General features: G+C 34.8%; 1 protein-coding gene across 1 annotated transcript; it reads right to left on the bottom strand.

Moving 5' to 3' along the window:
- Positions 1-309: 309 nt before the first annotated feature.
- Positions 310-27,447, bottom strand: LOC101204651 (structural maintenance of chromosomes protein 1). The gene is made up of 19 exons (XM_011660920.2): positions 27,211-27,447; positions 26,620-27,069; positions 23,630-23,866; positions 23,158-23,391; positions 22,186-22,424; positions 20,284-20,550; positions 19,816-20,086; positions 16,109-16,236; positions 14,138-14,247; positions 13,949-14,056; positions 13,665-13,804; positions 10,368-10,457; positions 10,025-10,233; positions 6,987-7,156; positions 5,158-5,267; positions 2,438-2,817; positions 1,374-1,625; positions 827-1,054; positions 310-666 (listed from the first exon to the last, which is right to left on the bottom strand). Exons 2-19 carry the CDS (start codon positions 27,055-27,057, stop codon positions 618-620), a joined length of 3,660 nt encoding a protein of 1,219 aa, XP_011659222.1. The 5' UTR covers positions 27,058-27,069; positions 27,211-27,447; the 3' UTR covers positions 310-617.

Raw genomic sequence — 27,447 nt, 5'->3', positions numbered from 1 at the left:
GATTTGTGAATCAAAAACTTAAAATTTTGTGGAAAACTTGTTATTGTTGATGAAATTAGTTTACAATCTAAATTCGAGGTTCAATTTGATGAATCAAAATACTCATCACAAAAATTAATACAACTTTGACTAATTTAAAGGTAAAATGTTCTTTTTATACTAAAAATAAACACATAAACCAAAATATGTTTGTAATAGAAATTGTTCCAAGATCTATATCTAAAGATATTTTATTTGCTATAGCAACACCATCATGTTTCCACTTAATCTAACATGTAGAGGGTTAAAAGAGCACCAAAAATCGAAAACTACTCTTAAAACACATCCCAACTTGAAGCTTTTGTTAACTACTAAACAAATATATGTTTTGGGTAAACTTCAAACTCAATACACTAAAAAGGAAGCATGGGAGTTCGCCTCCATGATGAGAATATTTACAAAAACTGATGAGATGAAGCATATTCTAAGTTACAAGAAACATTTCTTTTCGAGTATTTTCTACTTCTAAGGTATCATTTCCAAGCATCAGTTCTTATACATGGGATTGAAGAAGCTCTACAACAGTGTAGTGTACATTTGTTGCCATTCTACAGATTTCAACCAATCAAACTATGTTTCTATGATTCCCGATATTTAGTAAGGTCAAATGTCAATGTTCTCGAGCAGCTGTCAAAAACAAGTGCATTATTTGTTAATACATTTTGGCAATCCTACCAGGAAACAAAATATTTAGGCTAGACAACAAATGCAACAGATGATGGACAAAATTTTGCATATTTGATCATTCATATACATATATGCATGGAATGTGCTTTTATAAGCTTACCTTCTTTCGCAATCCCGGTAAACCCCTACTAAAGCTTCGGCTTTGTCATAAAAACTATCCTTTAGTGATATAACAATACTTTGAAAACCGCTGCTTCCATCCAAGTCCTGACTCATTCTAGCACCTTCACATGACTTCGAACGAATAAAACCAGCGACCTTTGCCACATTCAAGTTGTCTAAAGCAGCATCAACTTCATCCAATATGAAAAAGGGCGAAGGCCTAAAACTGAAATACAATGAACAATGTGAACAGCCATCAGTTGACAGTAATTTGTGGCTCTTAGATAAGTTCATTCACTTTCGCTGGAAATATAAAAAGTGGCAAAAGGAATAATGTATATAACAGAAGGAAATTGACAGGAATGATGTAGTTTAATGAATACTAACCACCACCTTATCCTATTGGCTCAACCCGAGAACATTGGGTAGGGAGTTTAGTAAATAATGCATAGTCAATTAGAGTAATAAACTAACAAGTCATAAGCAATCAAATCGTCCACAAAGAAGACTCATGTATGTAAGACAAAGCATCCATATCAGCATACCTATGAATGGAAAAAAGTAATGCTAATGCCGCGACAGTCTTTTCTCCACCAGACAACTGTTCCATGTCACGAAACCGCTTTGTTGGTGGCATGGCAGTATACTTTATACCATGTAAAAATGGTTCATCCTCATTTTCCAAGTTCAAATAAGATGTTCCACCCAAGGGATGTGTGCTACTTTTTGTCAATTGCTTATAAATCCTGTCGATATTTCCAGAAATGTGGTTGAATGCATCCATAAACAACTCATACCTGCAGTTGTCAAGACAAATTTAGCAATAATACAAACTGCAAACTAATGCAGCAATTGAAGCATCAGAAAAGTTAAAAGAATCAAGATTTCTCCAAGACTTATAACCCGTCATTTGGGTAGGACCATATAGTCAACTAAATAACCAGCATTCTATTGGGGTACAAAATCCAAGTATAATAACAAAATTCAGAATAAATAAATTGGAAAGATATAAAAATAATAATAAAGCAAAGACGCCCTTATAGACTGTGCTGCAACACACAGCTTCTTGGTGGAGTACGAATTACACCAAACACTTTTGTAATTATAGCCTTTCAATGATTTTCAACAATTGGAAGGCTATCATTTCTTAGCAACTTAGCTTCTTCTGGAAAGGGCCCTCTTGTCCCTTGCCCTTAGGTTGTTCTGTTTTGTTATATGAATATACTTGTTTCTTATCAGAAAAAAAAAGAAGCAAAGATGCCCTTATGTACAGAACAAAATAATATGACCAAAAATAATCCAGATGTGTTCTTGAACTGGACTGGTTTGAAAGATGACACAACACAATTTTTTATTTAAGTTGGGTGAATAAAATCACATCAACCCAACCCTAATAATGGATTAGTTTGAGTAATAAGAGTGATAGTGTTGAACATCCCTAAGTCAACAACTTTACATAAATGCAGACAGCATTTTGCAGTTATAGACAGACACCTTCGGGAAAAACTAAAAGTTCATTAAAGAAATGGATCATTCTATAAGTCGGTAGAGTCAAAAATATACTTCACGATATTAACTAAACAAAAAAGATCCAATTAATAAAGATCACCTTTTTTGCTTAATAGAATTGAATTTGTCAGCCACCTCTTTCTCCTGTTTCCTAGCGGCTTCAAACTCCTCAGATATTACTCTCTCCTTTTCTTTCAAAGCTTCATATTGATCTAGTGCTTTCAAATTTGGTGCAGTTCTATCAATGTCTGATACCAGAGCATCTATCTCACGTTTAAACTTTGTCTCAAGTTTATCTCTATCAGATGATTTCTTCTCCAGTTCATAGGATTTAATCAGTTGGCCAAAATCAAAAACTGGGCCAGGAGTCAAGGATTCAATCTCCATGGGGTCTGAGATAGTGGGAAGGGCTATGTTCTCTAATTCACATTTTTCCACTATTTCCTGCTTTTGTGTGATCAGTTGTTCAATATTTGACTCCTGGAAGGAAAATATGGTGGATACCCATCATGATTTATTCAAATTATATACTCATATAAAGAATCGAGAGCAAAAAGCACAAAAGATTTGAATAAAAGAGCAACGACACATTTATTTATTTATTACTATTATTACAATTATTATTATTTAAAATATTTCAGCAATTTTCACGAGAAAAATTTGTTAATTTATGATGTTTTCAAAGGAAAAAAAATGTGTGATGAAAACGCAAAACATCACGTGGTTGAAGAAACTATCAATCTTGACCTAATATAAATAACGCATTACCTTATATCAAAATATAAAAAGAACATGTAGTTTCAGAACATATAAAAAGGGACATTCACAAAAGTTGTGGGTTAATGTTGTTAAAGTCATTCTTTCACAAATATGGTTTGAAAGGAATCGGTGCATTTTTCAAGACGAGTCACCTCATTAGTTAGATCGTTTTGAGACTGCTCGAGTCAAAGCTTCCTCATGGTTCTCTCTTTCCAAGCTTTTTGTTGACCATTCAATTTAAGACAAAAATTTAAATTGGAATGCTTTTATTTCTTATTCTTCTTCTACTAGTTAGCAATTAGTCACTTGCAAAGTGTTTCAGTTGTCCTTGTTTTCATATCTAATATTTTGTAGGTTCTTTTGTTTTGTCTCCTACTTGGTATTGTGTGCATTAGTTTCATTTCATTACTTCAACGAAGAGGCTTATTTCCGTTTCAATGTGTGTATGTATATATAAAGAAAGGGAGTCAGCTCTGTTTATGCACTTGAGTTAAGCATCTAAAACTAACATAATATTTTTCTTAATAGTTTCATATCTTACAGAAAAGGAGTTTGTCCTTTTTTGCTTTGTTTTTTAGCACGAAAAGAAGTTAGAGCACTTATACGTGTAAATAGCACACTTAATACCTTTAAACGTATTCCAACATGTTTAACCACAGATTGACCCAAAAACTTAAGCCAATGGATGAAGGTAAATTTAACATTATATCATCTAACACAACAATGCACCTGCAAAGTTGTGTCAGTAATTATTTGTAATTTTAATTTCAGTTCTCAGTTTTTAATTGGTTACAAGTTAGAAATTTGTTGTTGAACTACTTCACATTTGGTTTTCTTAGTTGGTTAATCTCTTGTATGCCAAGCAAGGACTTAAGTATTAAGACCTTTGGTCATTAGAATCCTCAGACCATTTTTCAGTTAAGTCCCTTTCAAAGCACCTTTCTCCCTCTTCACCTTTGGAAAAAGTTTACTTTAAAGCACTTCAGAAAACCAGCAGTCCAAGGAGAATAAATGTCCTGGTTTGGATTATGGCGGTGGGTTCTTTAAACTGTTCCGAGACTATGGAAAGGAAGCTTCCCAATACGTGTTTGCTGCCTTCAGTGTGCCCCTTTTGCTTGGAAAACAATGAGCTATTAATTCACCTATTCATTTTCTGTCCCTTCTCATCAAATTGTTGGTTTAGCATATTTTCTATGCTCAAATCAGTTTGGGTCTTTGATGGTTCGTTTAGCGCCAATGTGCGCCAATTACTGAGGGGGCCTTATTTATCAAAAAAAAGCCTTTTCTAATTTGGGTTAATTTGATAAAAGCGATTCTAGCTGAGATTTGGTTTGAACGTAACCAACGCATCTTCCATGATAAAAAAAGGAATTGGGCCGACATCGTAGAGATTTCTAAAAGAAATACAGCAACTTGGTGTTCTTCAACAAAGATTACTCCATTCAAGACATATGCCTCAATTGGACCGCCTTCATCGGATGAGTTACAAAGTAGTTTCCCTCGATTGCCAGTTCAAAAATAGTGCTTTTGTAGTTTGGACGGGTTTTATATGTATTTGTGCCGTTTTTTTTTTCCTTTCAGCCTTGCTTTAGTCTACCATACGTAGCTTTTGTAGTTATTTTGGTGGTTACTTTGGTCTTTTCATGACCTTAGTATTGTTCTTGTATTTTGGTCTTTTCTTTGTATTTTGGATATGATGAGAGTGCTATGGGGTGTCAACCTAGTTGAGATGTCCGGGTGCACCTACCGATCCTTTCTCTCTTTCTCTCCCTCATTTCTTGGCTTCCCTATCATTCTCACTGTATAGCTCTCTTGTACATTGAGTTTATTAATAATAAAGAAGCTTGTCTCCTTTTCAAAAAAAATATTAAGACCTTTTGTTGAGTGTTATCATGCCAATTTGACACATTGGCTATTGTTCTTAACAAGGATTTGATACAAGTTTAATAGGTGATAAAATGATTACGAGTTTGATATGCATCAGGCACATAGATCTTACATGTGTCGGTGTTAATACTTCATAACACAACACATCAAAATCTAGTTAAAAGAAAACAAAACCTTAGAATTAATCTGACGATTCAGTTTTGATATGCTAGTTGTAGCAGCAGATGTTTTCTTCTTCCATTCCTGCATGTCCTTCTCACACTCTTCCAACCTGGATTTCCATTCTGCAAAGTACAAAGAGAATGAATTGTTTAACTAAGTAACAACGAAAACAATAAATTATGTTCATATAGGCAATCGTTTCTTCGGACGAACTTCAACAGAACCTTCTGCACTGGAATATTTGGCAAGAAAGGAATAGAAGTATGTTCCAAGAAAAGGAATGCTCATGTAGTAAGTCTTTTTATGTAGTTTTTTTGGTTGTTTCTGGTGTAAATGCTCCCCCCTTATCCAAAGGTGTCTTCTTTTCTTTTCCTTTTTTTTTTTTTTTTTGTAAATCTCTTCTGTTGTGGTCTCTCGTGTCTTACCATCAATAATTTTTTTTCTTATCCAAAAAACTGACAATATTTTCACATAAGAGCACTACACCCAAAAATCAAAATTCCCTTGTCTCCTTAGAAGTCAAGGACATGGATGTACAACCTATAGAACAAATCTTGTTCAAGTAAGGTTGTAGTTACCCTAAATTCACTCTAAATTAGAGTTAAGAGTTGTTAACTAGAGGAACAATACAATACAATAGAGCATGTTAATGAAGTTCACCCTGCTAATGCAACATGAGGGAAAATTCCATCCGAGGTAGACATGAAATGCTCTAATTTAAAAATTGAAACAATTGTTGCTTAAAATGACAAACGTGCCTTTACCAAATTTACAACTGTCAAAATCTGAATGTTTCACAAAACAACTGTCAAAATCTCTTATCGTTTGCATCTGCTACCATATATTTTCTTCTTTTTGATCAAAGCCACACTTTCCTTGAGAATGAATCACAAAAGTGTTGCAGTATAAATTTATAATACACCATATTGTCACAATAATATGAGCATTGAACTTCTTAACAAACTAGAATGATATTCAAGTTTCTTACCAAAATTACCAAATCTTCAACTATAAATGAAAGACTAAATTGTAAAAACCATCACGATTACTTGGCATGATCAGTATTCTGATGGAAACCAGTAGACTTATTGAATAGTGAATATTATTGATATTAGATTCAATGAAGAATCTAGGTTACAATCTCTAATCCAATCGCAAGAAGTAAGAACTCTCTTCTGCTAACCTATCTCTCAAGGTAGAACAGAAACTTTTCTTTCAACAAACTCTAACTAACTTCCCCGCCCTCTCCTTTCCACTACTAATACTTCCTAATCACTCTCCTTTCACGTGCATCCTCTCCCTCATTCGCACGTGTCAAACCTTTTTTCTTCTCCTACGGTGTATGATAGGGGGGTCTATCATATTCCTGCAACTTTCATGTCAAACTTGAAAGATCAGATTTCAAGGATCTAAGCCTTAATGAAAGTTTCAGTGCCCACATAGACAGCTAGTGCATGTCACTGCACATATGTTTTTTTCAAAAAAAAAATTCTCTTTACATTATGAAACAGAATAAACTCTCTAAAACCACTATTCTCTATTACTCTTATAGAAGAAAAAGAGGAATTCAACTGTAGAGCCATACAAAAAGAAAAGAGAACAAATAAAAATTAGAACTCCTACAATATATGCAAGAACTGTTCTACTCCAGAGTTTAAACAGAGAAAATTTGATACGGTATGCCCATGCTGCGAATATAATCAAAATTTTCAAAAAGTAGGTTTTGTTTGCAGTGGGCTTCATTATTTTATTTTTTATTTAATTTTTTGTAAAACAATGAATGAAAGAAAATTTTAAAATTGACGATCATAATGAAAGATTATTGCCCAACAAGCCCTTACCAGCCAGTTCCTCCTTCAAGCGATCAATATCATTACTGGCATTTTCTGCAGTTGATTTGACATCAGCCTCTTTGTTTTGAATCTTTCTTAAATCATTCTCCAACGAACTCAAAGAAGACTCTAATTCTTTAATTTGTGATTCCATGTCTCGATTCTGTTCATACTCCAACCTGAGTTACATATCACAAACAGAATATCAGTGACTTGTTTCTTTTTAATAAAAGAGAGAACTTTTCATAGAAATAATTGGAAGTTAACGAACTATTCCATTATATATAATAGGAGAACTGACGTTCAGTTGAAAGTTTAGCCCAGTTGACCCATATACTGCTTGATCAAATATACACAAAATAACTTAACTCGATTTAAGAAATTCTCTTGCAAAAACTACATTTACAAAAAGTGCAACACCCTATCTTTCTAAGGAGAGAACATAAACCATGTGATATTGAAGTGCAACACACTATTTTACTTAACAGTCAAAGCTTCTCCGTGAAAGACCCGGTTGGAGTTAGCAAAACTTTAGCCTCCTCGCTGTGCTCCCTCTCCAAGGATTTTGAGATTTACTTAGTGCAAGATAAAACCTATTTGGTCGTCTTTTCTTCAAATGGATGTTTAGTCTTTTTATTTGTATTTCTTTGTACTCATTTTGGGTTGTTAGATTTTGCTTTTGCTTTTTGACATTTCATATTTGTTTTTTTTTTTTTTGTTTCTTTTAGCTTGTCTGGATATGAAGAGGGTGCCTGGGGAGTCAACCTAGTTGAGATGTCCAAGTGCACCTCCCGATCCTTGGTTTATATGCTCATTCTATAATCCCTTTGTACTATGAGCTTTTGTCTCATTATTAATTTATTGATAAAGTGGTTATTTCCTTTTCGAACAAAAAATCATTTGTTGGGTTTCTACTGTATTTGAAGCTACTAAGATTTATTTTGCAGGAACTCGTCCCATTGTCTTAAACCTCGGTGGTTTTAGGGGATTTTAAATTTTTCTTGGTGTGTGTAGGTTCACAACCTTGGGAGTTCAACAATAGATTTGCTTAATTTAATATTATCACCTAAGCTGCATGCCTTTTGGATGTTACTAGAATGTTGCAAGCCTTGTGGTATTCTTTTTCAGGCAATTTGTTTGGAAAACGTTGCTCCATTCCCCTGCTTCTAAGCATTGGTATTTGGATTTTTCTGGCAAATTCTCTCACAAGCTTCAATGGATGGATCTTTTGGGTTTAGCTCTACTTAGCAGTCTTCATCGAAGCTTAATCTACTCAAGGCATTTTCTTGTATTTGAACATTTTTATTTTCTCCATTTAAATTTTGTATTGTCTCTATTATCTTATTACCCTTCTATGCTTTATGGGATCATGTATTTATTTTTTCAGAGCTTTAGTTTGAAAGAAATCAGAGATTTTTTCATGACAAGCCCTCGAATTGGACAGACTGCTTTGCTTCTGCTCATTTACTAGCATCTTCTTGGAGTTCCCAATCAAAGTCCTTTGCTAGTTACATTTTTTTTAAAGGAAAATAAATCTCTTTTAATTAAAAAAAAGAGATAAAACTCACAGTACAAGAGCACTATACAATGAGCGAAAGAAAAATTAGGATCAGCAGACGCACCCGGACATCTCAACTAGGTTGACACTCCCTTAGCTTCCTCGTCATATCCAAATGGAACTAAGAAAAGACTTGTCGATTAAGGGTACAATACTGCCTTTACAACATATGATAGTGATACATGTAGCGCGCCCAAATACAAAAGTACCGTCCTTTAGATAGTAAAACTAAGACCAAGAAAAAGAAACCATTTGTGATAAAGTACACTATGACTCCAAATCCGGAAAAAGAGCAGAAAAACGTAAAATCTGCTGCTTCTATTCTTGAGGGAGGATGAACGTATACCAATTCAAATTAAACTCCTGAATTGAGTAGTCTTCAAAACCCTCTAATGGTGTGCACCATAGGGAAGCGTTCAAACGAGCAAACTCAAAACTGTCTATCCAATTGGATGATTTATTGTGGAAAACTTGCTGGTTCCTTTCAAACTATAGTTCAGACCATAAAGGTTTTACCGAGTTGTTCCAAATCAAAGAAGGTCTTGTCTTAAGGGCTGGACTAACCAAAATCTGACAAACGTTACTCCTGCATTCAAAGCCAAAAGCCCAAATCGTGTTCTGAAGATATTTTAGAGGATTTCATTTGTACAGAGATGTGGATTTCATTTGAGATATCCAGGAGCACCTACTTATCCCAAAATTCTATGTTGATGTACTTTTGCTCTTTTTGTTTAATTGTACTTTGAGCATTAGTCTCTCTCCATTAATAAAGAAAACCTCGTTAATACTACGGTGCAATGCAGTCAAGGCTTTATTGGTAGAAATTTGGTTTAAAACGAATCAACGTGTTTTCCACAATACAACTTCAGTATGGTCCTATTGTTTTGAGTATGCCCCTTTAAATGCTTCATCATGGTGCTCCATAGTCAAAGGATTCCAGGATTATTCCAAACTAGCAAGCCTTCATTGTTTAGTCATTTTGAGTCCAGCAAAGGAGAGTTAGGAAAGGGCCCTGTTTTTGCCCATTTTAGATTTGTTTGTTAGTCTTTTGTTCATGAAAGGATGCTGATGTAAAGGTCTAATGTTTTCAACCGCTTTATTAGCTCTATGTCATTTCATTATCTTTATTTTTGTTTTTGGATATGATGAAGACGCTAAGGGGGTGTCAACCTAGTCGAGATATTCGGGTGCGTCTACTGATTCTCAGTTCTTTATTGTTCATTGCATAACCCTCTTGTACTTTGAGCTCTGACTCATTATTTAATATATGAGTTCTGTTTCCTTTTCAAAAGAAAAAAGCATTAGCCTCTTCATTTCATCAATGAAAAGTTCTATTTCTGTTTTAGGAAAAAATAATAAATAAATAAAAAGTTCATGTACTTTTTAGAATTAGTCTCTTTTCATTTTATCAAAGAAAATCGTTTTTCCTTTTAAAAAATAATTGTGTATTCTAAGCATGGTAGGACAAGTAGAAAAGAGGAGAACCTACTGGCATTTCAATTTTGATAGCTGACTGCTCAAGCTAACACGTTCATCAGCCATATGCTGTACCGCTTGGAGTTGGTTTTCTTCATATTCTCGTATGTTTGCTACTCCAACAGATTTGCTGAAGTCTCGATATATCCGGTCAACAATTTCATTAATCCTCCTTTCCAACTTGCTAATTTCTGCATTTCTCTTATCAATCCCATTCTTTAACTACAATAAAGATAAAATAACATTACAACTTGAATTTCCTCAAAAAAAAAAAAAAAAAAAAAAATTACAGCTTGAATTACAAAATAACTGCATAAAGAAAAACAAAATAGGTTGACAAGTGATCATAATATTACCTTCTGAAGTTCAGGACTTATTCGATCAATTTCTTCTTTTATAATTTCTTTCTCTTGCCTCAAGCTTGCAAGTTTGTCTTCAATACTTCGCTGCAATAACATAATCAATATTGCATCCCATTATCTCCATTATGATCACCGAATTTCTCTTTCTTTTTTTCTTTTAATAAGAATTTGATTTTTCTATACAAGGAATCCGATGGAAGAAGTAGGAAAAGAAAACTTGAACATAAACATAGTTTTACAGATGTCTGGAACAATATATTATTGGAACTTCTCTATTATTGTCGAACGCTAAGGAAGTGCTCATTTCAGAAAAATACTGCCACTCCTAGATTATTCCAACAACCTGACAGCATTTATATGTATGGTGATCGAGTAAAGAAGAACATTATCTAATCTATCACACTTGCAATGCTTTGCAGAAATTATTTTTTAAGATTCTCACCAACTTACAAATCTCAATGTTAACTTTCTAAGTCAAATAATAGAATATTTTAATTTTATCTTAGCAAAAATGGTTTTGAAGTAAAATACTTTTCTTCGTAACAGTGTAGGAAACCACTTCAAGATTTCTCTTTTTTTTTTTTTTCTATAAGAAACAAATTTCATTGACGAATGAAATTACAGAAGAACGGCCAAAGCCGGAACCAAAGAAGTTACATGATTTTCCTCCAATTGGTTTTAAGGGAAGAAAGGGTGTAGGAATTGAAGAAAGATGAAAATTTACACCAATTCATAGCATGAAGGATAATAATGTCAAAATAGCTATCAAAAGGGTTTCCTCAGTCTTGGAAGAGTTGCTTGTTTCTCTCCTTTCATGTGATCCATAAAAAAGCACGAATCAAATGCTTCCATATAAGCTGTTTTTGTTTATTAAATGGATAACCGGAGGTGTATGTGAGGGTCTTCATGGTATCATTGGGGAGAGCGATGTACCATCCAAAGGTAAGGAGGATGCCCTTCCAAAATCTCTCAGCAAAGGGGAAGTGCAGAAAAAGATGATTTAAAGAGTCTGGTCCGGCTAAACAGATGGGGCAGCAATGTGGAGTAACTTTGTAGGGGTGTCACATTTGTAGCTTTTCCAATGTGTAGGTGGCGGAATGACTGGTCTTCCATATGAAGAACTTAATCTTTTTTGGATAGAAATCACTCCAAATGACATTGTTGAGCAGGTGGTTGGGAATATTCTAGATTAATCCCATATTGAAGGTTAGGGATATGGTAGAGAATTAAACTTCGGTATCAAGCTCCCAAATCCATCTATCTTTGGACTAAGAGAGATGAGTGTCTTGAAGGTTGTTCATGAGATTAAGCCAGTCAAATATCTCATCATCTTTTAAATTTCTTCAAAAGATGGGTGACCACCCTGAATAGGATGCCAAAATTCACAAACTGGAGATCCTTTTTATGTGGGTAAGTGATATAGTCTGGCATATAGCTCCTTTAGAGATGAAGAGTTGATCCATCTATCATCCCAAAAAAAATATGTTTCTTCCATTGCCAATGGTGATTTTGGTTTTTTCTTTGACAAGAGATATAAAGTTCAGAATGTTTTTCCATGGACCTCTAGTGTAGATCAGGAAGGATAGATTGGGCCATGAATCAAGAGGAGATGCCTCATATCTGGCGTCAATCACCTGTTTCCATAGAGCCTCATCCTCATGATAGTACCACCAAATCTATTGGGCCAATAGAGTCTAATTCTTGTCTGAGAGTCTCTGCAGACCAAGGCCACCCTGAGCTTGGGATTTGAGAATCTTTTCCCATCTAACAAGGCAGGAACCATGTTAAGATGTACTGCTTTTCTTTAAGATGATGGTGCTAGTACGAATACGCCTCCTGATCTCCTCCTCCCACCCCCCACCCCCCCTTTTTAGATTTCTCTCTTATTCTCACCGTATAATTCTCTTGTACTTTAGAGGTTTACATTAATAAAGAAATACTTCTCTAGGCTTTCACATCTTTAATGAAACCACCGTCTTCCTCTCTCCAAATGCAGTAATGTGACCAATCGATTTTTGCAACTGACAACCTCCATGTTGAGCTTTGAGACTCGCTGGGAAAGTTTGTTGAAGAAACCGGCTACCAGCAAAGGGGAGAGAGGAGAGAGGAGAGAGGGGAGAGAACTTATGGCTTTTTGTTTTTCCATTTCTGGTTTTTTGTTTTCTTAGTGGAGTTTCTGTTTTTTCACATATGGATGTATTTATTTATTAATGAACTCCTTGGGATACTAGTTTCTTGATTGGAAATGATGAGAATGTTCAGGGGCCATCAACCTAGTTGAGATGTCCAGGTGCGTCTCATGATCCCTAGGCCTCTATTTCTGTACTCTTAGTATATATCTCTTATACTTTGAGTATCAATAAAGAAACGGTCTTGTTTAAAAAAGAAAAGAAAGGAAATGGGTTTATGGTTTCTTCAGATTTCAAGTTGCCCAGAAGAAGTCTCATTTCTTGTAAAGCTGTTATCTTCTCTTTTATTAGTCATATTTGTCCAGTTTTGATTTTTTCTTATTGTTCTGGCAGGCTGTTGATAGCTTTATGCTTAGTATCCTCTTTCCTAATTTGAACATTTGACTCACTTCATTATTTCAATGAACAGTTTTGTTTCTGATTTTTTTAAAAAAATAAAGGTAAACTAAACAAATGTAACAAAGGGGGTAACCGATAAATAAATCCATGCTAATTAAGACAAACGTCCTATAAAGAAAATCAAGAAAAAGACTTTGAGAGAGATCACCAAGAAGATGACTTTAGACATGCTGACTCAATTTTGTCAAACCAAGAAAGACGCTGGTTTATTCCTATCCTAAAAAATTCTTCGTCTAAATATTCCTAGAAAACCAAATGTTCTAATGATTTTGTAAAATAATTTTAATTTCAAAATAAATACGTAGAAACCCTTCTGAATTCATATGATTAACAACCACAATCAGCTGAAAGTTGAACATTTGTGATCTAGAATTTTAGGGAATATGAAGATATCTGGAAGTTCATTTGGAGTTCCGTTAAAGAACAAATTCCTAGCTGGATTTAACTTTGATAGCACCTACATATCTCATGCAATTCATATACTTGGGATATTTCAATTCCTTGTCAGTTTCTGTTTCATTGTTAAGCATCGACAAACGAGCTATACAGAAAGCAAAGAGAGACATAAAATGAAAGGATATCCAAACCCAAAGGGGAGAGAAATTTTTACACTGTGAGGGAGCCAAGTATGTTAGAGAAAAAGGGCATATTACTATCCACATGGAAGCGCAATAAAAAATATAAATATTTTTCAGGTAATGACCTTCTCAATCTCGGCATACTGAATCTTTTTCTCGAGTCCACTAATCCTCCCAGATGCTTCAGACTCCTTAAGGTGCATCTCTCTAATTGATCCAAGTTCATCTAGCTCTGATTCATACTGCTCTTTCTTTTTCTTAAGACCTACAATACGGCAGCAGTAAATGGCAAAATTTCAAAAACACTTTTTTTAAACGATATCAAAACTTTTCATTGGATGACTGAAAAGAGGCTAAGGCTCGAAATACAAAGTTCCAAAAAATGTTAATAGATGAATGGATTGAGTACCTTCAATCTTTTTGTCGTCCCATTTGTTTGACCTTGCTTCCATGCCACCACTGATACCTCCAGTCATCGTGCCAGATTTCGTAAGAAGGATACCATCAACAGTTACAACTAGTTCAAGGATAAACAAAGCAGCCATAAGATAAACCTGATGGAGCTATATAAAAATAAGTTAAAACTGACTAAGTGTACCTTTATGTCTTTCTCCACTCCAGCTTAGAGCCTTGGCTTCATCAAGGTTGTCACAAACTAGAGTATTCCCCACAGCAAATATAATTGCCTTCTCTAATGTCGGATCAAAAGTGTGATAGTTAAGCATACAAATTGCCTTCTCCAATTTCAAACCACAGAATGTGATTCTTAAACATAAACATCCATAGATCTTCTCGCCTATTACCCACTAGCATTATAAAATCACATGTGCACAATAAAAAGCAAAAATCAAACATCAGATAATGGATACCCATTTCTTTTAGAGAAATATTGTATTTTCTCTCTTATTACTGAAAAGTACCCAATAATGGGTAAATATAATAAACTCTATATTATTATGCCCTTTTTAATTCTCCTTTAACTCTCACATGTAATAAACTCTAAAAATAGGAGTTTTTCCCTCTTGTATGAAACACAATATTGATTCTAGGAGGATTACCCTTTGAGGCTACTTAGCCTACGTCAATTTGGTATCAAAGCAACGATCTAGGCCAACATTAACTGTTGTTGATGGAAGATCGGAAAACTCTTGGTGATGCCGATCACAAGATGTTGGGTGGTCCTACGATGAAGCCTCAAGCTAATTGACTATGGACTAATTTATTTAAAGTCTTCAAAATAAATTGCTCATGGCATAGTTTCTCCAACTCAAAGAAATCCAACCAAACTAATTGTCAATAGAGCACTCCATATAACTGAGGAAGTCTCTGGCTAAGGGTTGAAGTATCCAACCATGTTTCATTCCAAAGTGAGATTGGAAAGCCAAAACCAAGCTTGAAAGAAGCAAAGTATTCACTTGCCACCAAATTTTTAGATACTAAAAGACCGGCTTTGAGAATTTATTTATTTTTATATGAAACTGGCATGGATCAAAAGAAAACAACCTAAGGGCAAGGTGTAGAGAAAACCCATCCCCAAAGAACTAGTGTAGAAAAGCCTTCCAATTGTTAAAAATCATGGATAGGCTGTATTACAAAAGAATTTGGTGTAATTTGTAAACCACCAAGAGGTTGTGTGTTAAACAACCGTCCAAAAAGAGTCAAAATGAGCATACTTATCTTCAAAGATTCTTCTATTTCTTTTCTTCCATATGCACCATAAGAACGAGTGAGTAGCACATTTCCATATAATTTTCCCTTTGCCACCAAAGGCAAAGCTATCCAGCCCATCAACCATCCAATTGTCAACGCTGTTAGGGGCAGCATTCCAGCCCAAAAGTTTTTAACAGAAGAGCCCAGCCCTTAGTTGTAAACTCACAACGAAGACTCAGATCACTATGGTTTTACTTTCTAGTTTCTCATGCAGGACCAACTAGGCAAAGAACTTTACCTTATTGGAAATCTTAACGTACAAAGCAAGGAAAATGGGGTAATAGGAAGAGCGAGGGAATATATAGAAGATAGAAAAAATGGTTAAAAGAAAGACCATGGGGAGGGTAAGGAATCAAGATACAAAGGTCACTCCTCTAATCAGCATGGAAGTTTTTAAAGCAAAACTAAAGAACTCCAAAATTATATAAGACTTGCCCAAAAGTGGTAAGCCGAGACCATAGATTACAACATATCTTAACTGTGGTACAAATGAAGAGTCAAAAAGGGCGGAGGGGTTTAAAGTTAAAATTTCATGAAATGAGAGTTTGAAGTTAGAATAATTCTCCCCAGCTGGTTAAATTAAACTACGTAACAAGGTAAAGATTATTTTCTCATTTAATAATTATATGTAACATCATATATCTTTAACTGAATACATAGCTATGTACCAAGGTAAAGATCATTTTCTCATTAAATTATTATACGGATCATATATGTTTAACTGAATATATGGCTATGTACCCTTCACGTTTGTGAAAAAGATTCTCAAACATAAACCAGAGAGAACATGGAAGATAAAATAAGAAAGTAAAAGGTGTTTCTCCTCTAGTGTCCAAGTAATAGAATCATAGAAGGATATCGGATAACATCATACACCAGCTTCACACTACTACTTGAATCACGTCGTAGTCTCTCATCGATGGACTTTACGCGAACAGACTGAAGAGGTATGAATGTCTGAGGAGGAAGCCTTTGTTCTTTCAAATACTGCATGACAGCCAGGAAAAGCATTGCATTTACATATAAAGTACCTCAAACCACTAGTATCAAAACTGAAAAAATTACATCAAATTTGATAACAGTGCCAGGCCTGTTGAGTACAAAAAATTCAAAAGCATTGAAATCAAGGATAAACTATCATCTAAGGTAAAAAAAATACAAAATAAGAGAAAGAAGGGGAATCCCACATATTTTCAAGAACATGTTGAAGATTTTCATTCTATTTTTGAAACTTCTCAATCAGAAGTTTTCTATATCCTTCCTGCTATTGCATGATCCGCACTTTGTATTTAACCTTTTTTTTTTTTTTTTGCTATGAACAACCTAACTTTATTAAATAAAATAAAAAAAATAAAAGGACATAAAAAAATAAATTCCACAAAAAATCCAAACTAAAAAACAGAGGGAAAGAGAGGGAAAGTGACTCAAATCAAGTAAATAAGACTCGTGTATAAAAAAAAGTAATAAATAAAACTGGATAATTAAAAAAGAACTTTGGCACCCAGGCTCAATGAGAAACATGGAATATTACCTAGATGAAATATTAATTCTAAATGGATGTCATATGTTTGTTTGGAAAAACAAAGAAGAATTCCCCTTTCACCAAAAGTTCCTTTAAAAGTTAGGAATAGGGCATTAGCAAAAGTCTTTACGTCTTCCACAGCAACTACAGTTATCAATAATGGTAGATCTATGCAAATAAGGGAGTACTCAAGATTTTAAAGACTAAAATGAGGGAGTAAATGATTTTAAGGACTAAACGGCATGGAAGAGGAAGGAGCAGAAATGGTAAGATAGATTCTTGAAAACCCAAAACTGATGTAAAGGAAGCTTGAATAAAGAGGAGAAGAGAGCATTATTGCACTTGTTTGCCTACTCTTCTACTTGGACCCTCTTTTGGATCTAAGCAACCTAATCCCCCCAATAAGAAACTATTTCTAAAATAACAAATTTGTTAAAACTTACCACACCATTATTAGAGAATATTAGTTAAACTAGTCTTTTACCTAATTGTCCATACAGTTGTTAATAAGTTTCTACAACCTCCAACTGGTTTGTGTTTAAATATAGAACCTGTACACTAAAATAAAATATCAGTGAATAAGTTCACTTTATCATACATTTCTGGAATCCTGGACCAGTGCACACCAGCAGGAAACCGATGCCCCCTACTCACCCCTGAAGCAATATCGAGTTATTGGTCTTTATTAAACAAATAGTATCTAAAAAAAATAACTACAATTTATTAATATTTAAAGAAAATCGATAGCATATAACATCACCATTCTGGCCCCTTCACAGATCCGCCACTATCTATGGGAAAATGCATCAACTCTACCAGACTATCCTCAAGCCAACGAAGAGAAGAGAAAGAAAGGGTTACGTTTTTCGCTTTTGAGATAAATTTTTCAAGAAGATACCACTCTCATCACACCAAATACAATAGTATGAATTTCCAAATGCAACAACTTTTGATTTCCATTCTACCAAGAGAAAATGAGATAAAATGGAGAAGAAGATGAATGAATCTAAACTTAGAAAGAAAAGTAGTTGAATCTGATCGGAGAAGATGGTACAACCGACAGAGCAATGGTCAATAAAGAGAGAGGAGAAAGCATCCTTGCCATCTACCGTTTAGTAGCTCTCACTTCAATTATTGTCAGAGAAAAAGTGGAATCTATGGATGACTCTTGCATTTGGGCTTTGGATCCTTCAGAAAGATAATATGTCAAATCTTTGGCAAAATTCTTGGCTGCTTCAGAGTCAAATGAGTAAATTTCATGGGCATGTGGAAGTCTAAACCCTATTTATCTCCTTCATTTTGTCCACTTTGACAAGCTGCAAGTGAAGACCTACAGCATCTCTTTTTTTGTGTTACTCTATGGCATGTTGGATGAAACTATTTGGTACCTCACATATTCAGTGGTGGATCTTTCTCTTAAATCACCGATTGACCAAAAAACTTAAGTTGATGGATGAAGGCGAATTTAATTATATATCATTCAACACTCCCCCACTTGTCGACTCGATTGCCCTCTCTGTTTTAATCCTCTGGAAGACCTTCAGCACATCTTCTTTGACTGCCCTCATACTGCAACTTGTTGGAACCAGCCGCTGCAGACTCTTAATCTCTGTTGGGCTTTTGATGACAACATAAGGGGCAACGTGTTGCAAACTTTGACGAGTCCAGCCATGAAGAAAAGTACTCTATTTATGGTGCAACGTAGTCAAGGCTCTACTAGTAGACTTATGGTTCGAAATAAATCAGCGAGTAGTCCATGACAAGGCCTCAAGCTGGAATGACCTTTTTGAGATTGCTCGATTAAACACTTCGTCATGGTGCTCCGTAGCCAAGAGTTTCCAGGATTATTCCTTACAAGAGATTCAATTAAATTGGCAGGGTTTCATTTTCTAAGTGTCCTAAAGAGTTTGTATTATGTAATATGGTTTCTACTTTCTGCTTTTATTAGTGCTGGACTTTTGTGTTGTCTCAGCTTGTTTTGGACTACGTTTCTTGGTGTAACTTGTTCAACAAGTTTGTAGTTTCTTGGACATGATAAGGGTGCTAGGGAGGTGTCAACCTAGTTGAGATGTTCCAGTGAGCTTACTGATCCTTAGTTTTACAGTTTATTGCTCTTTGTATATCCCTCATGTATATAGAGCTTTGTCTTTTTATTGTTTTATATCTAATAAAGAGATTTGTTTCCTTTTCAAAATATTAATTGGGGGAGGAAACAACAATGCAAGGACTTGACACAGAACCTCCCTAGACCATTTGCTTTGATACTATCTTAAATCACCAACCGACCCAAAAGCTTAAGTTAGTAGGTGAAAGTAAATTTTATATTATATCATAACACTCTTGTCACTTGTGGGCTTGAAATATGTGAAAGACCCAACAAGTGAAAATTAATTTCAATTAAGGAGGAAACAACATTGCAAGGTTTGAACATAGGACATCATGAACCACACTGCTCCGATATCATCTTAAATCACCAATTGACCCAAAAGCTTAAGTTGATGGGTGAAAACGAATTTAATTATATATCATTCAACACTTTCAAGAAGAATGCTATACAAATTTAGGGAAGTCTTGTGATAAACGCCCATTGGCTTATTGTGGTCAAAGATTTGCTTGCTGAAATTTGGTTTGAAAGGAACCAAAGAATCTTTCATGAAAAATCACTCACGTAGCTCGATTGTTATGGTGTTGCAAGATTAGTACATCCATTTGGTGTTCTCTTCTAACCTATGTTCTAGTTTTTTAGCGGAAGATATTTGTTTGAATTAGAGGCTTTTATCTTCTTTGAATAAGTTAACATTTTCTATCTATTCAAATTGCCATTGACCATTGCCTGTATTCTTCTAGTTCAAGTTTATATTATCGTTCCTTTATGTTTTATTGTAACTTGAGCATAAACCTCTTTTCATCCTATCAATGAAAAGTAGTTGCTTCCTTTGAAAAAGAAATAAAAAAGAAGAAAGACTTCGCTGACCAAGACAAATAAAAGGGTGACCACGTTATGTTTAGGGGCAACAAAAGAGGAGAGGGACTGAAATATGTACCTTTATACATTCTTTTCCAGTATGTTCATCCTGAACCACCACGGCATCCATAAATTTACCCATTGCAACAGTAACAGCCAGATTGTACTTCTTTTGTAGTGGACGACAAAGATCAGTCATGCGACCGTGAACTCCTTGAAATAGCCGTTTCAAAGTTTCAACAGCTTGAGATAATTTAGCATCTCTTTCATTTTCATATCTATCAGCCTTCAATTCACGCAGTTGGTTTTCAATTTCTCCAATTCTTGACTTCAGGTTTTCATATTTACTCCTGGTTCAAGTTAAAAACTAATTATAAGATTTTTTTTGTGTGACATTCAGTTACACTCTGCTACCTAAATATGTATGTAATAAATGACAACCTTAAAAGCATGCAATAGAAGCAATATAACCAACCAGTGACCAGAGCTTGAGAATATTTTATTAGACTTCATTGTCAGTATAAAAGAAACAGTTAAAATACTTAACCTGACATCTCGATGTTTATCTTTCATGGTATGCAATTCCTTTTTCAGATCTGCAAGATCATCCTTATGCCTAGCTGAACTATCAAGAATCTTCCTCAGTCTTGTTCGCATCTGCTCCTCTTGTGACTCCAATTCATTTTCCCTGTTATGCAATTGTTGAAGGTTTTCTTCCAAATTCTTCTGAGCTTCAATATCAGCATGTTGTTGCCTATCTAAGACTTCCTTTTCATCTCTTAGTTTTGCAGTTTTCATCCCAGCCTCCTCCTTGCTGCAACATCAAGAGACTAGTTACAAACTACAATAAAAGCCAAGCGGAAGGCAAATGTACAATATAAGGAAAACCAAAGGTCACTTCAAAGAAGATATGCCAAACATCAGTTACGTCTCAAACTTTTTTAATATATATATGTGTGTGAAAAAAATTAACAAGATATAAAAAAATTCAATGAAGAAATGAAAAGAGATCAATGCTCAAAGTTAGAAACTCCAAGAGGAAGTGAAAAAGAGAACAAAAAAATAAAGGAATAATATAAACAATCAATCACTCAAAATAAATTAGCAAGGATACATAAAAGCATTCCTTACTAAAAAATAAAGCAATAATATAAACAATCAATCACTCAAAATAAATTAGTAAGGATACATAAAAGCATTCCAACAAAAGTCTTTAGAACACACTGGGATGACTTTGAACCCATTTGAATTTGTCAAGCCCAAATAGATGCTTGCTTTGAAAAATTCTCCAATTTCTTTCCATTCACAATTTGGATACTGAATAAGGAGAGCAACTGGCTTTCTGGATAGCAGTCTGTATGTTATAATCAGTCAAGTCCTCACATAGTTCCACTCTTTTGTTTTGAGAATCTGTTTAAAACCCATGTGTTCTCCAACAATAAAACTCATTCTTTAGGGAGCATCGGGCACACAGGTTTGGAATCAAAAGTCTGGAAATCAAATGTTTTAGGTGAAAGCTTATTCGAGGGGATTTTGAAGCTTGTGAATCACACATGTCTATGTTTAGAGCGCAAGATTTGAAAGCCTAAGCTTTCAAAAGGAGGAATAGAAACCCTTGTGAGGTTTCGCTTTCTAAATGAAAGTTTTTATTTTATCAAAAAAAATATATAATAAATTAGCTTTTGTTAACAAAATAGCAAAGTTTGAGTTTTAGTTATATAAAAAAAATTAGTTTTGCTATAAATTTTAATTCTTCTCTTCTTTTAGGCTGAATTGAGGGGAGAGGGAGGGAGGGAAAAAAACTTGAACTTCGTATTTTGTGCTTTGTCACAGATAACCCTAAACCAAAAGTTTCGAAAATACCCTTAAACTTTCAAAAAGAGTTCAATTACTAGCAAATTTGGTTTTGCTCTAAATTCCTAATTTTTCTTTTCTTTTCTTTTTTGCCATTAGATGGATTATTCTTTTTTGAAAATGAAACAAACACTTCTCATCTTATTTATAGAAAACACAATTTTCATAAAATGAAAGAATACAATGGCATACAAAAAGTCAAGCTTTCCAAAAAAACCTCAACGAAACAGGGTCCAACTAACTAAGATGTTGCATAAGGAATAGTTACAAAAGGTCTTTGAAATCGAAACTCAAAGGGAGACATAAAACTTCACCAAGTGAAGGGGGAGGAAAAAAGGGAAACAAACGAGGAATGAGGATAAAAAGTTAGACATGTATAACTAAGAACTCTCATGTAATGAACCCATGCATAAGAAACTACATTCCCAAACAAGTATCAAGGACATCAAGTACAATCTATAGAAGCACAATTAAAGGATAGTCAAAAGTGAAGGCTTGATTCTACTGAGTGACAAAAATCATTAAAGTAAGGAAATGGTATCAACACAGACGCATTTCTATCAAAACAATAAAATATAAATGATTGAAGACTCACATTCGACAATATTCCCTCAGCGCTTGGTCATCTAACTGCAGTTTTTCACCACTGTCTCGGCCTTTTTCATGTAAATCATTAAGCTTTGCATTGAGATCCTGTATGCCCTTTTGTAACTCCTTTATATACTGAGCATGTTTTCTTCTTTGTTCTATTTTCTTATCAAGTTCTTTTCGAGTTCTCTTGATTTTTGAATTTATTCGAGATGTTTCTTCTTTCAATTTCAGAAGCTCAGGTTGCTGCCAAGCATTGCAATAAAAGAAAAAAGTACAAATAAAATAAAGTAACATAAAATCAAAAAAGATTTTAAAAAAATGTTTGTTGAATAACCCTAGCACACAAGTTATGTAAAAAATTAATGACCACAACACTCAACACAAAAGTAATTCTTAGCCATATTAGGCATTAAGCAACAAAAGGGGCCCACGACTACAACAGAAATGCAATTTATACTATCCTACTGCTAGGCCTCCAATCACCCAAGTTTACCAAAGGAGGGGTAAAAAGGGAAATTACACCTAGACAACATGGTTGTTAGGATGACCAGTGGTCCTAACAACACGTGGCAGCAGCAGAAAGGGAATATATATTTAGGCGTTTTGTTCTAGGGTTGATCATCTTGGTTATTATGCACTTTGAATGAACATTGTTCATTGGGGAGAGAGCAGCACTCTTACTTGGCTGATACTTGTTTGGAACTCTTTTGTGAAGCTTATGATTCCATATTGAATATAGATATATATATACACATATATCATCTTCTCTCCATTGTACTGTGTTTGTGAGTGTGCTGGAAATATTCTGTGTTATTTGTGTGTGTCGGTTTGAATCTTTCGCAGGTGAAACAAGAACCTACCACCTACACACCAATTCCTCAAAAGCAAAGCTCTAAGCATCAAACTTACATTTTCGAAATGGTTCATTTCTAAATGTCTTGAAATGAATTCAACAAAAGAAAACTGGAAAACTTACATTCTTATCAAGCTTATTACTTCTCTCTGCGACTCTCCTCTCACAGTTACCAATTTCCTTCAAATATTTTGCTTGTTCTTTCCTTTTTTTCAAAGCTTCATGTTCAAAACCATCAATTTGTTGCATGACATCATCACGATTTCTCCTTTCAGCTTCAAGTTCCTCATTGAGTTTTACAATGTCCTTTTCTATTACATATAATTGCCACAAGAAGTAATCCTTCTTCAAAGACCTCTGCAGACAGAAAAATAGAAAGGAAGAAACATGGAATAATCTAATTATTTAAAGGAAGATCCACAAACTCCTAAAACTTTATAAAGATACTATAAATGAATCATCTCGAAAGACACCATCTCAATGCAAGGGGGGAAAAAGTATTTAGCTGGACACACATTAAGTATTTGAACACTCGACACTTGTTCAATGTATGAATTAAGCATGCTCAATGTATAGAGAACCCCAGGTTGCCTACCAGTTGATCTTGCAAACGGAGGTGTTTTTCTGCTTCTTCCTTTTGCTCTTTCTTTTGCTTTCTTTCCATCACAATCGTCTTCTTCTTCTGATATACAAGTGCTGAATTTTCTTCAGCTTTGGCTTTCTGCTCTTCATACTCCTCATATTCTCTCTTCAGATCATCAGATCCAGAGATCTGCTCAAGAAGTCCAGTAAGTTCTTTGGGATTCTTGGATGCAATGGATTCTACATCGCCCTACATAAAAAAGTTTGTTAACAAGGAATACAACAAATGTAAGGCTCAAGATTGAATCATCAATAAAAAATGCACACATAAATGAATCAGACTCAAAAGGTTGAACCTGTGAACCGAACAGAAGCTTGTGGGCTTTTTTTTTATATATATATAGGAAACAAATACAGTCAACCAAAACACAGGAGGGAACAAACTAAAGGTGAGGGGTTGAGAAACCCCACCCTCCACCCCAAAAAAAAAAATAGAGAATGAGATCCTTCCAATTGTTAAAAATCATGGAAATGCCATAATTACAAAAAGAATTTGGTGTAATTTGGACACCACCAAGAAGTTGTGTGCTGCACAACCGTCCAAAAACAATCAAAGCACAATTATCTTCAAAAACTGCTATTTCTTTCATTCCATAAGAACCAAAGGAAGGGGCGAGAAGCATACCTTCATAAACTGTACCTCTGTCACCCATAGACAGGGCAGTCTGAGCCTTCTATCATCCAGTCGGCAATCTTTTTAAGAAGGCAACAAGTCCAACCAAAAGGGACCAACCCTCACTGGCTAACTCATATTGGAGAAAGAGATGATCAAGAGTTTCATCATTTTTCCCACACTAGCAGCAGATAGAAGGGGAGAGGCCATCAACTTAAGCTCCCTCTGAAGTTTATCATGAGTATTTAAACTCCTATAGTATAGGCAAGGGACCACAAGAAGAGCTTCACCTTTTTAGGGATTTTGGAGCTTCCAGACGAGACTAACCAGAGGAAGGGCAGAAGTAGAAGACCTTTTAACACTATTCAGAAAAGTCGATTTAGTATTAAACAGGAGCTTGTGAGGTGGGCTTTCTTATATGCAACATTTTTTGCCTCTGGATGGGCATGGACTTTTTTTAAGGATGACACATTTCATTCCATGTGCTACACAAAACAAGGCTGGCCAATAAACTTGTAATATCAATTTCTCACAGGAGATGTATGAAAAGTATTTCCGACCTTCGGCATTAGTATGGGTGAGCATAGATTTTTCGGTTCTTTGTATGAGGAGTTGTTGCATTAGCCCTTTGAGAAAATGGTCTTTTGTGCAGGTTTTTGGATTTTGTGCTTCCCTTTGGGGTCTTTAGGGATAGAAGAACAATAGAGTATTTTGAGGTTTGGAGCAATCTAGTAGGAAGTTTGGTCCCTTGTCAGGTCTCGTGCCTGTCCTTAGGACTTACATGAAAACATCAAATGGTTTCCTTATGAGAGAGATATTTTGTTATGCTTTGAATTTAGATCTCTTCATTTTGGTTCTGTTTAGCTTAAATTTTTCTGTTGGATTTCACTTTATTAGCTTGTTCTTTGTGATTGTTTGTTGGTCGTTTTCCCTTTTGTATTGTCCGAGTTCATCTTTGTTTAGTTTGTTTGGATGATTTTGTCTTTTTTTTATTTTGCTCTTAGTATAATACTCTTGTACTTTGAGCATTAGTCTCATTTATTATTATAAAGAGGCTTGTCTCTGTTTCAAATATATATATATATAAGAAACAGAAAAATGTATTCAACAAAAGAGAAAAAAGCACATCCTAAAACCGGGGTAGAGAAAAACCACTCCCAACAGAAAACTAGACCAGAAGAGTCTCCAAATTGTTAATAATCATAAGAAGGCTGTAATTACAGAAGTGTTTGGTGTTATGTGTAACTTTTGTAATTATCGATTAGGTCTCATTTTGCTTAATTGGAACCATTTCCTTTAGGTTGGTTAGCTCCTTCTGGGGTTCACTTCTTTTGTGTGGCCTTCCTTCATATTTTCTCCATCAAAATGGATTATATCCACACAAAAAGATAATTAGAAGTAAATTAATCTTGGTAAGGGGGTTGTTTTGTTGGGCTGACTTTTTTGCATGTTCTTGTATTCTTTCATTTTTTTCTCAATGAAAGGTGTTGATTTCATCAAACAATTAATCTTGGTCTTCTTTTCAAATTGTCATCTTCAGATTTGCAAAAAGAAAAATTGTTTGCTAGCTCATTTTCCCTAACTCTTATATTTAATATTCCAAGCCAATACTAAATTTGTACTAGATTGTACTATTTTCATAATTCTTTTATATTTGTGAACGTATGGACCAACTTGTACGCATTTCAACTAATCTCATATAGTGTTCTAGTCCACTAGAGTTGGTTGTCAAGGTAACTCATAGCCCGTAGGATATTAAATTTTAGTTAGGTGGTTATCATGACTTGAACATATTCCCTCTAAGTCCTTTACCATTTACATGGTCTTTATTGACTCCAATCAACTATAGGCTAACCCATGGTTGTTATTTTCATAATTAAATTATGCCCAAAATTATTGTTTCCATGATCGTGTAGAGAACCGTATTCCTGCCGGCATCTTAAAAATCTGCCCTTATCTAATAGGCTGTAGCTGATGATCTCAGATTTTCTCACTGGCTAAATTCAATATTTTCAGTTGCCGATATGGAAAAGACTAAAAGAATAAAACAATGAACTTTCAACCTTGTTGAGATTACTCGACAAACTGATTCATCTATAAATTTTGCTCCACGGAGTAACAAATTTTTCCAAAATTAAAAATATCCTTACATTATTTGAATTAAGCTATTTTTTTTTTTCATACATAAAATTGTTGGACGAAAAGCAATTAACTAAAATTACCACGATTTCCCGCGATTATAAAGGAAATATATTACACAAGCATGTCAAGGCTTGGAGTAAACCTTTTATTAAGAAAAAAAAAATGAGAACTGAAGTTTCGGAGTAAACCTGGAAAACGAGGAAATTCCGAGCCTTGACAAGTATACCAAGTGACCTCAGCTTCGAATTATACTCATCCCATGAGACACTCTTTCCATCAACTCGATACTCGCTACCGCCTGCGCTTGTGATTGTTCTTGTAAATTGAAGCTCCGACCCATTTCCCATCTGATAAACAAGCCGAACAAACGCCCTCCGTCCCTTCTGATCCTTCTCCCTGTCATCGAAAGCGTAGATTAAGTCCTTCAATTGTGCCCCACGTAGTTGCCCACTCCGTACACCAAGTACGAAGCTTATGGCATCCATGAGATTCGACTTCCCAGCTCCATTAGGGCCAATTATAGCAGTGAAATCATAAAAAGGACCGATTGTCTGATGACCCTTGTAAGATTTGAAATTTTCCAGCTCCAATCGGAGGATCTTGCCGGACGAAATCAGGGAAGGCATAATGTCCAAAACCTTACATGAAGAAGGGGAAGAAACTCAGAAGAAAAAAATAATTATGGGGAAGTAGAAGCAATATTCAGAGAAACTGAGAGAACTACGAGTCGGTAAAAAATCGAGAAAGAAGAATCTTCAAAGAGGTAAAAGAAGAGTCACCTGAAGAAGAGAACTAGGGCTTCAATTCAATTAAGGGAGTAGAAGTACGAAGTAGTCCAAGAAAAATTGGAAATGGAAGAAGAAACTTCAAAGAAGACAGGATTGGTACCATGGGAGTGAGGAATTGAGAAAGTGGGGAAGAAAGATTGGGAATGGAGTGGAAAAAAATCCGCGGAAATTGGCGGGAGAAGGTGTTTGGTAGAAATTTTATTTAGGCGTTGAGATAGAAAAAGATAT

The sequence above is a fragment of the Cucumis sativus genome, chromosome 7, assembly GCF_000004075.3.
Source record: "Cucumis sativus cultivar 9930 chromosome 7, Cucumber_9930_V3, whole genome shotgun sequence".
Classification (NCBI taxonomy): Eukaryota; Viridiplantae; Streptophyta; class Magnoliopsida; order Cucurbitales; family Cucurbitaceae; genus Cucumis; species Cucumis sativus.
The sequence above is the reverse complement of the archived record's forward strand: the minus strand, read 5'-3'. Positions and strand labels throughout refer to the sequence as shown.

What these genes read in the sequence shown, in the direction of transcription:
- LOC101204651 (XM_011660920.2), bottom strand. Translation starts at nt 27,057, where the DNA reads ATGCCTTCCCTGATTTCGTCCGGCAAGATCCTCCGATTGGAGCTGGAA. An exon ending in GATAAACATCGAGATGTCAG is followed by an intron (nt 20,087 to 20,283) that starts GTTAAGTATTTT and finishes AACTTGAACCAG; the next exon opens with GAGTAAATATGAAAACCTGA. An exon ending in CTTGAAGGAGGAACTGGCTG is followed by an intron (nt 5,268 to 6,986) that starts GTAAGGGCTTGT and finishes TGTACTTTGCAG; the next exon opens with AATGGAAATCCAGGTTGGAA.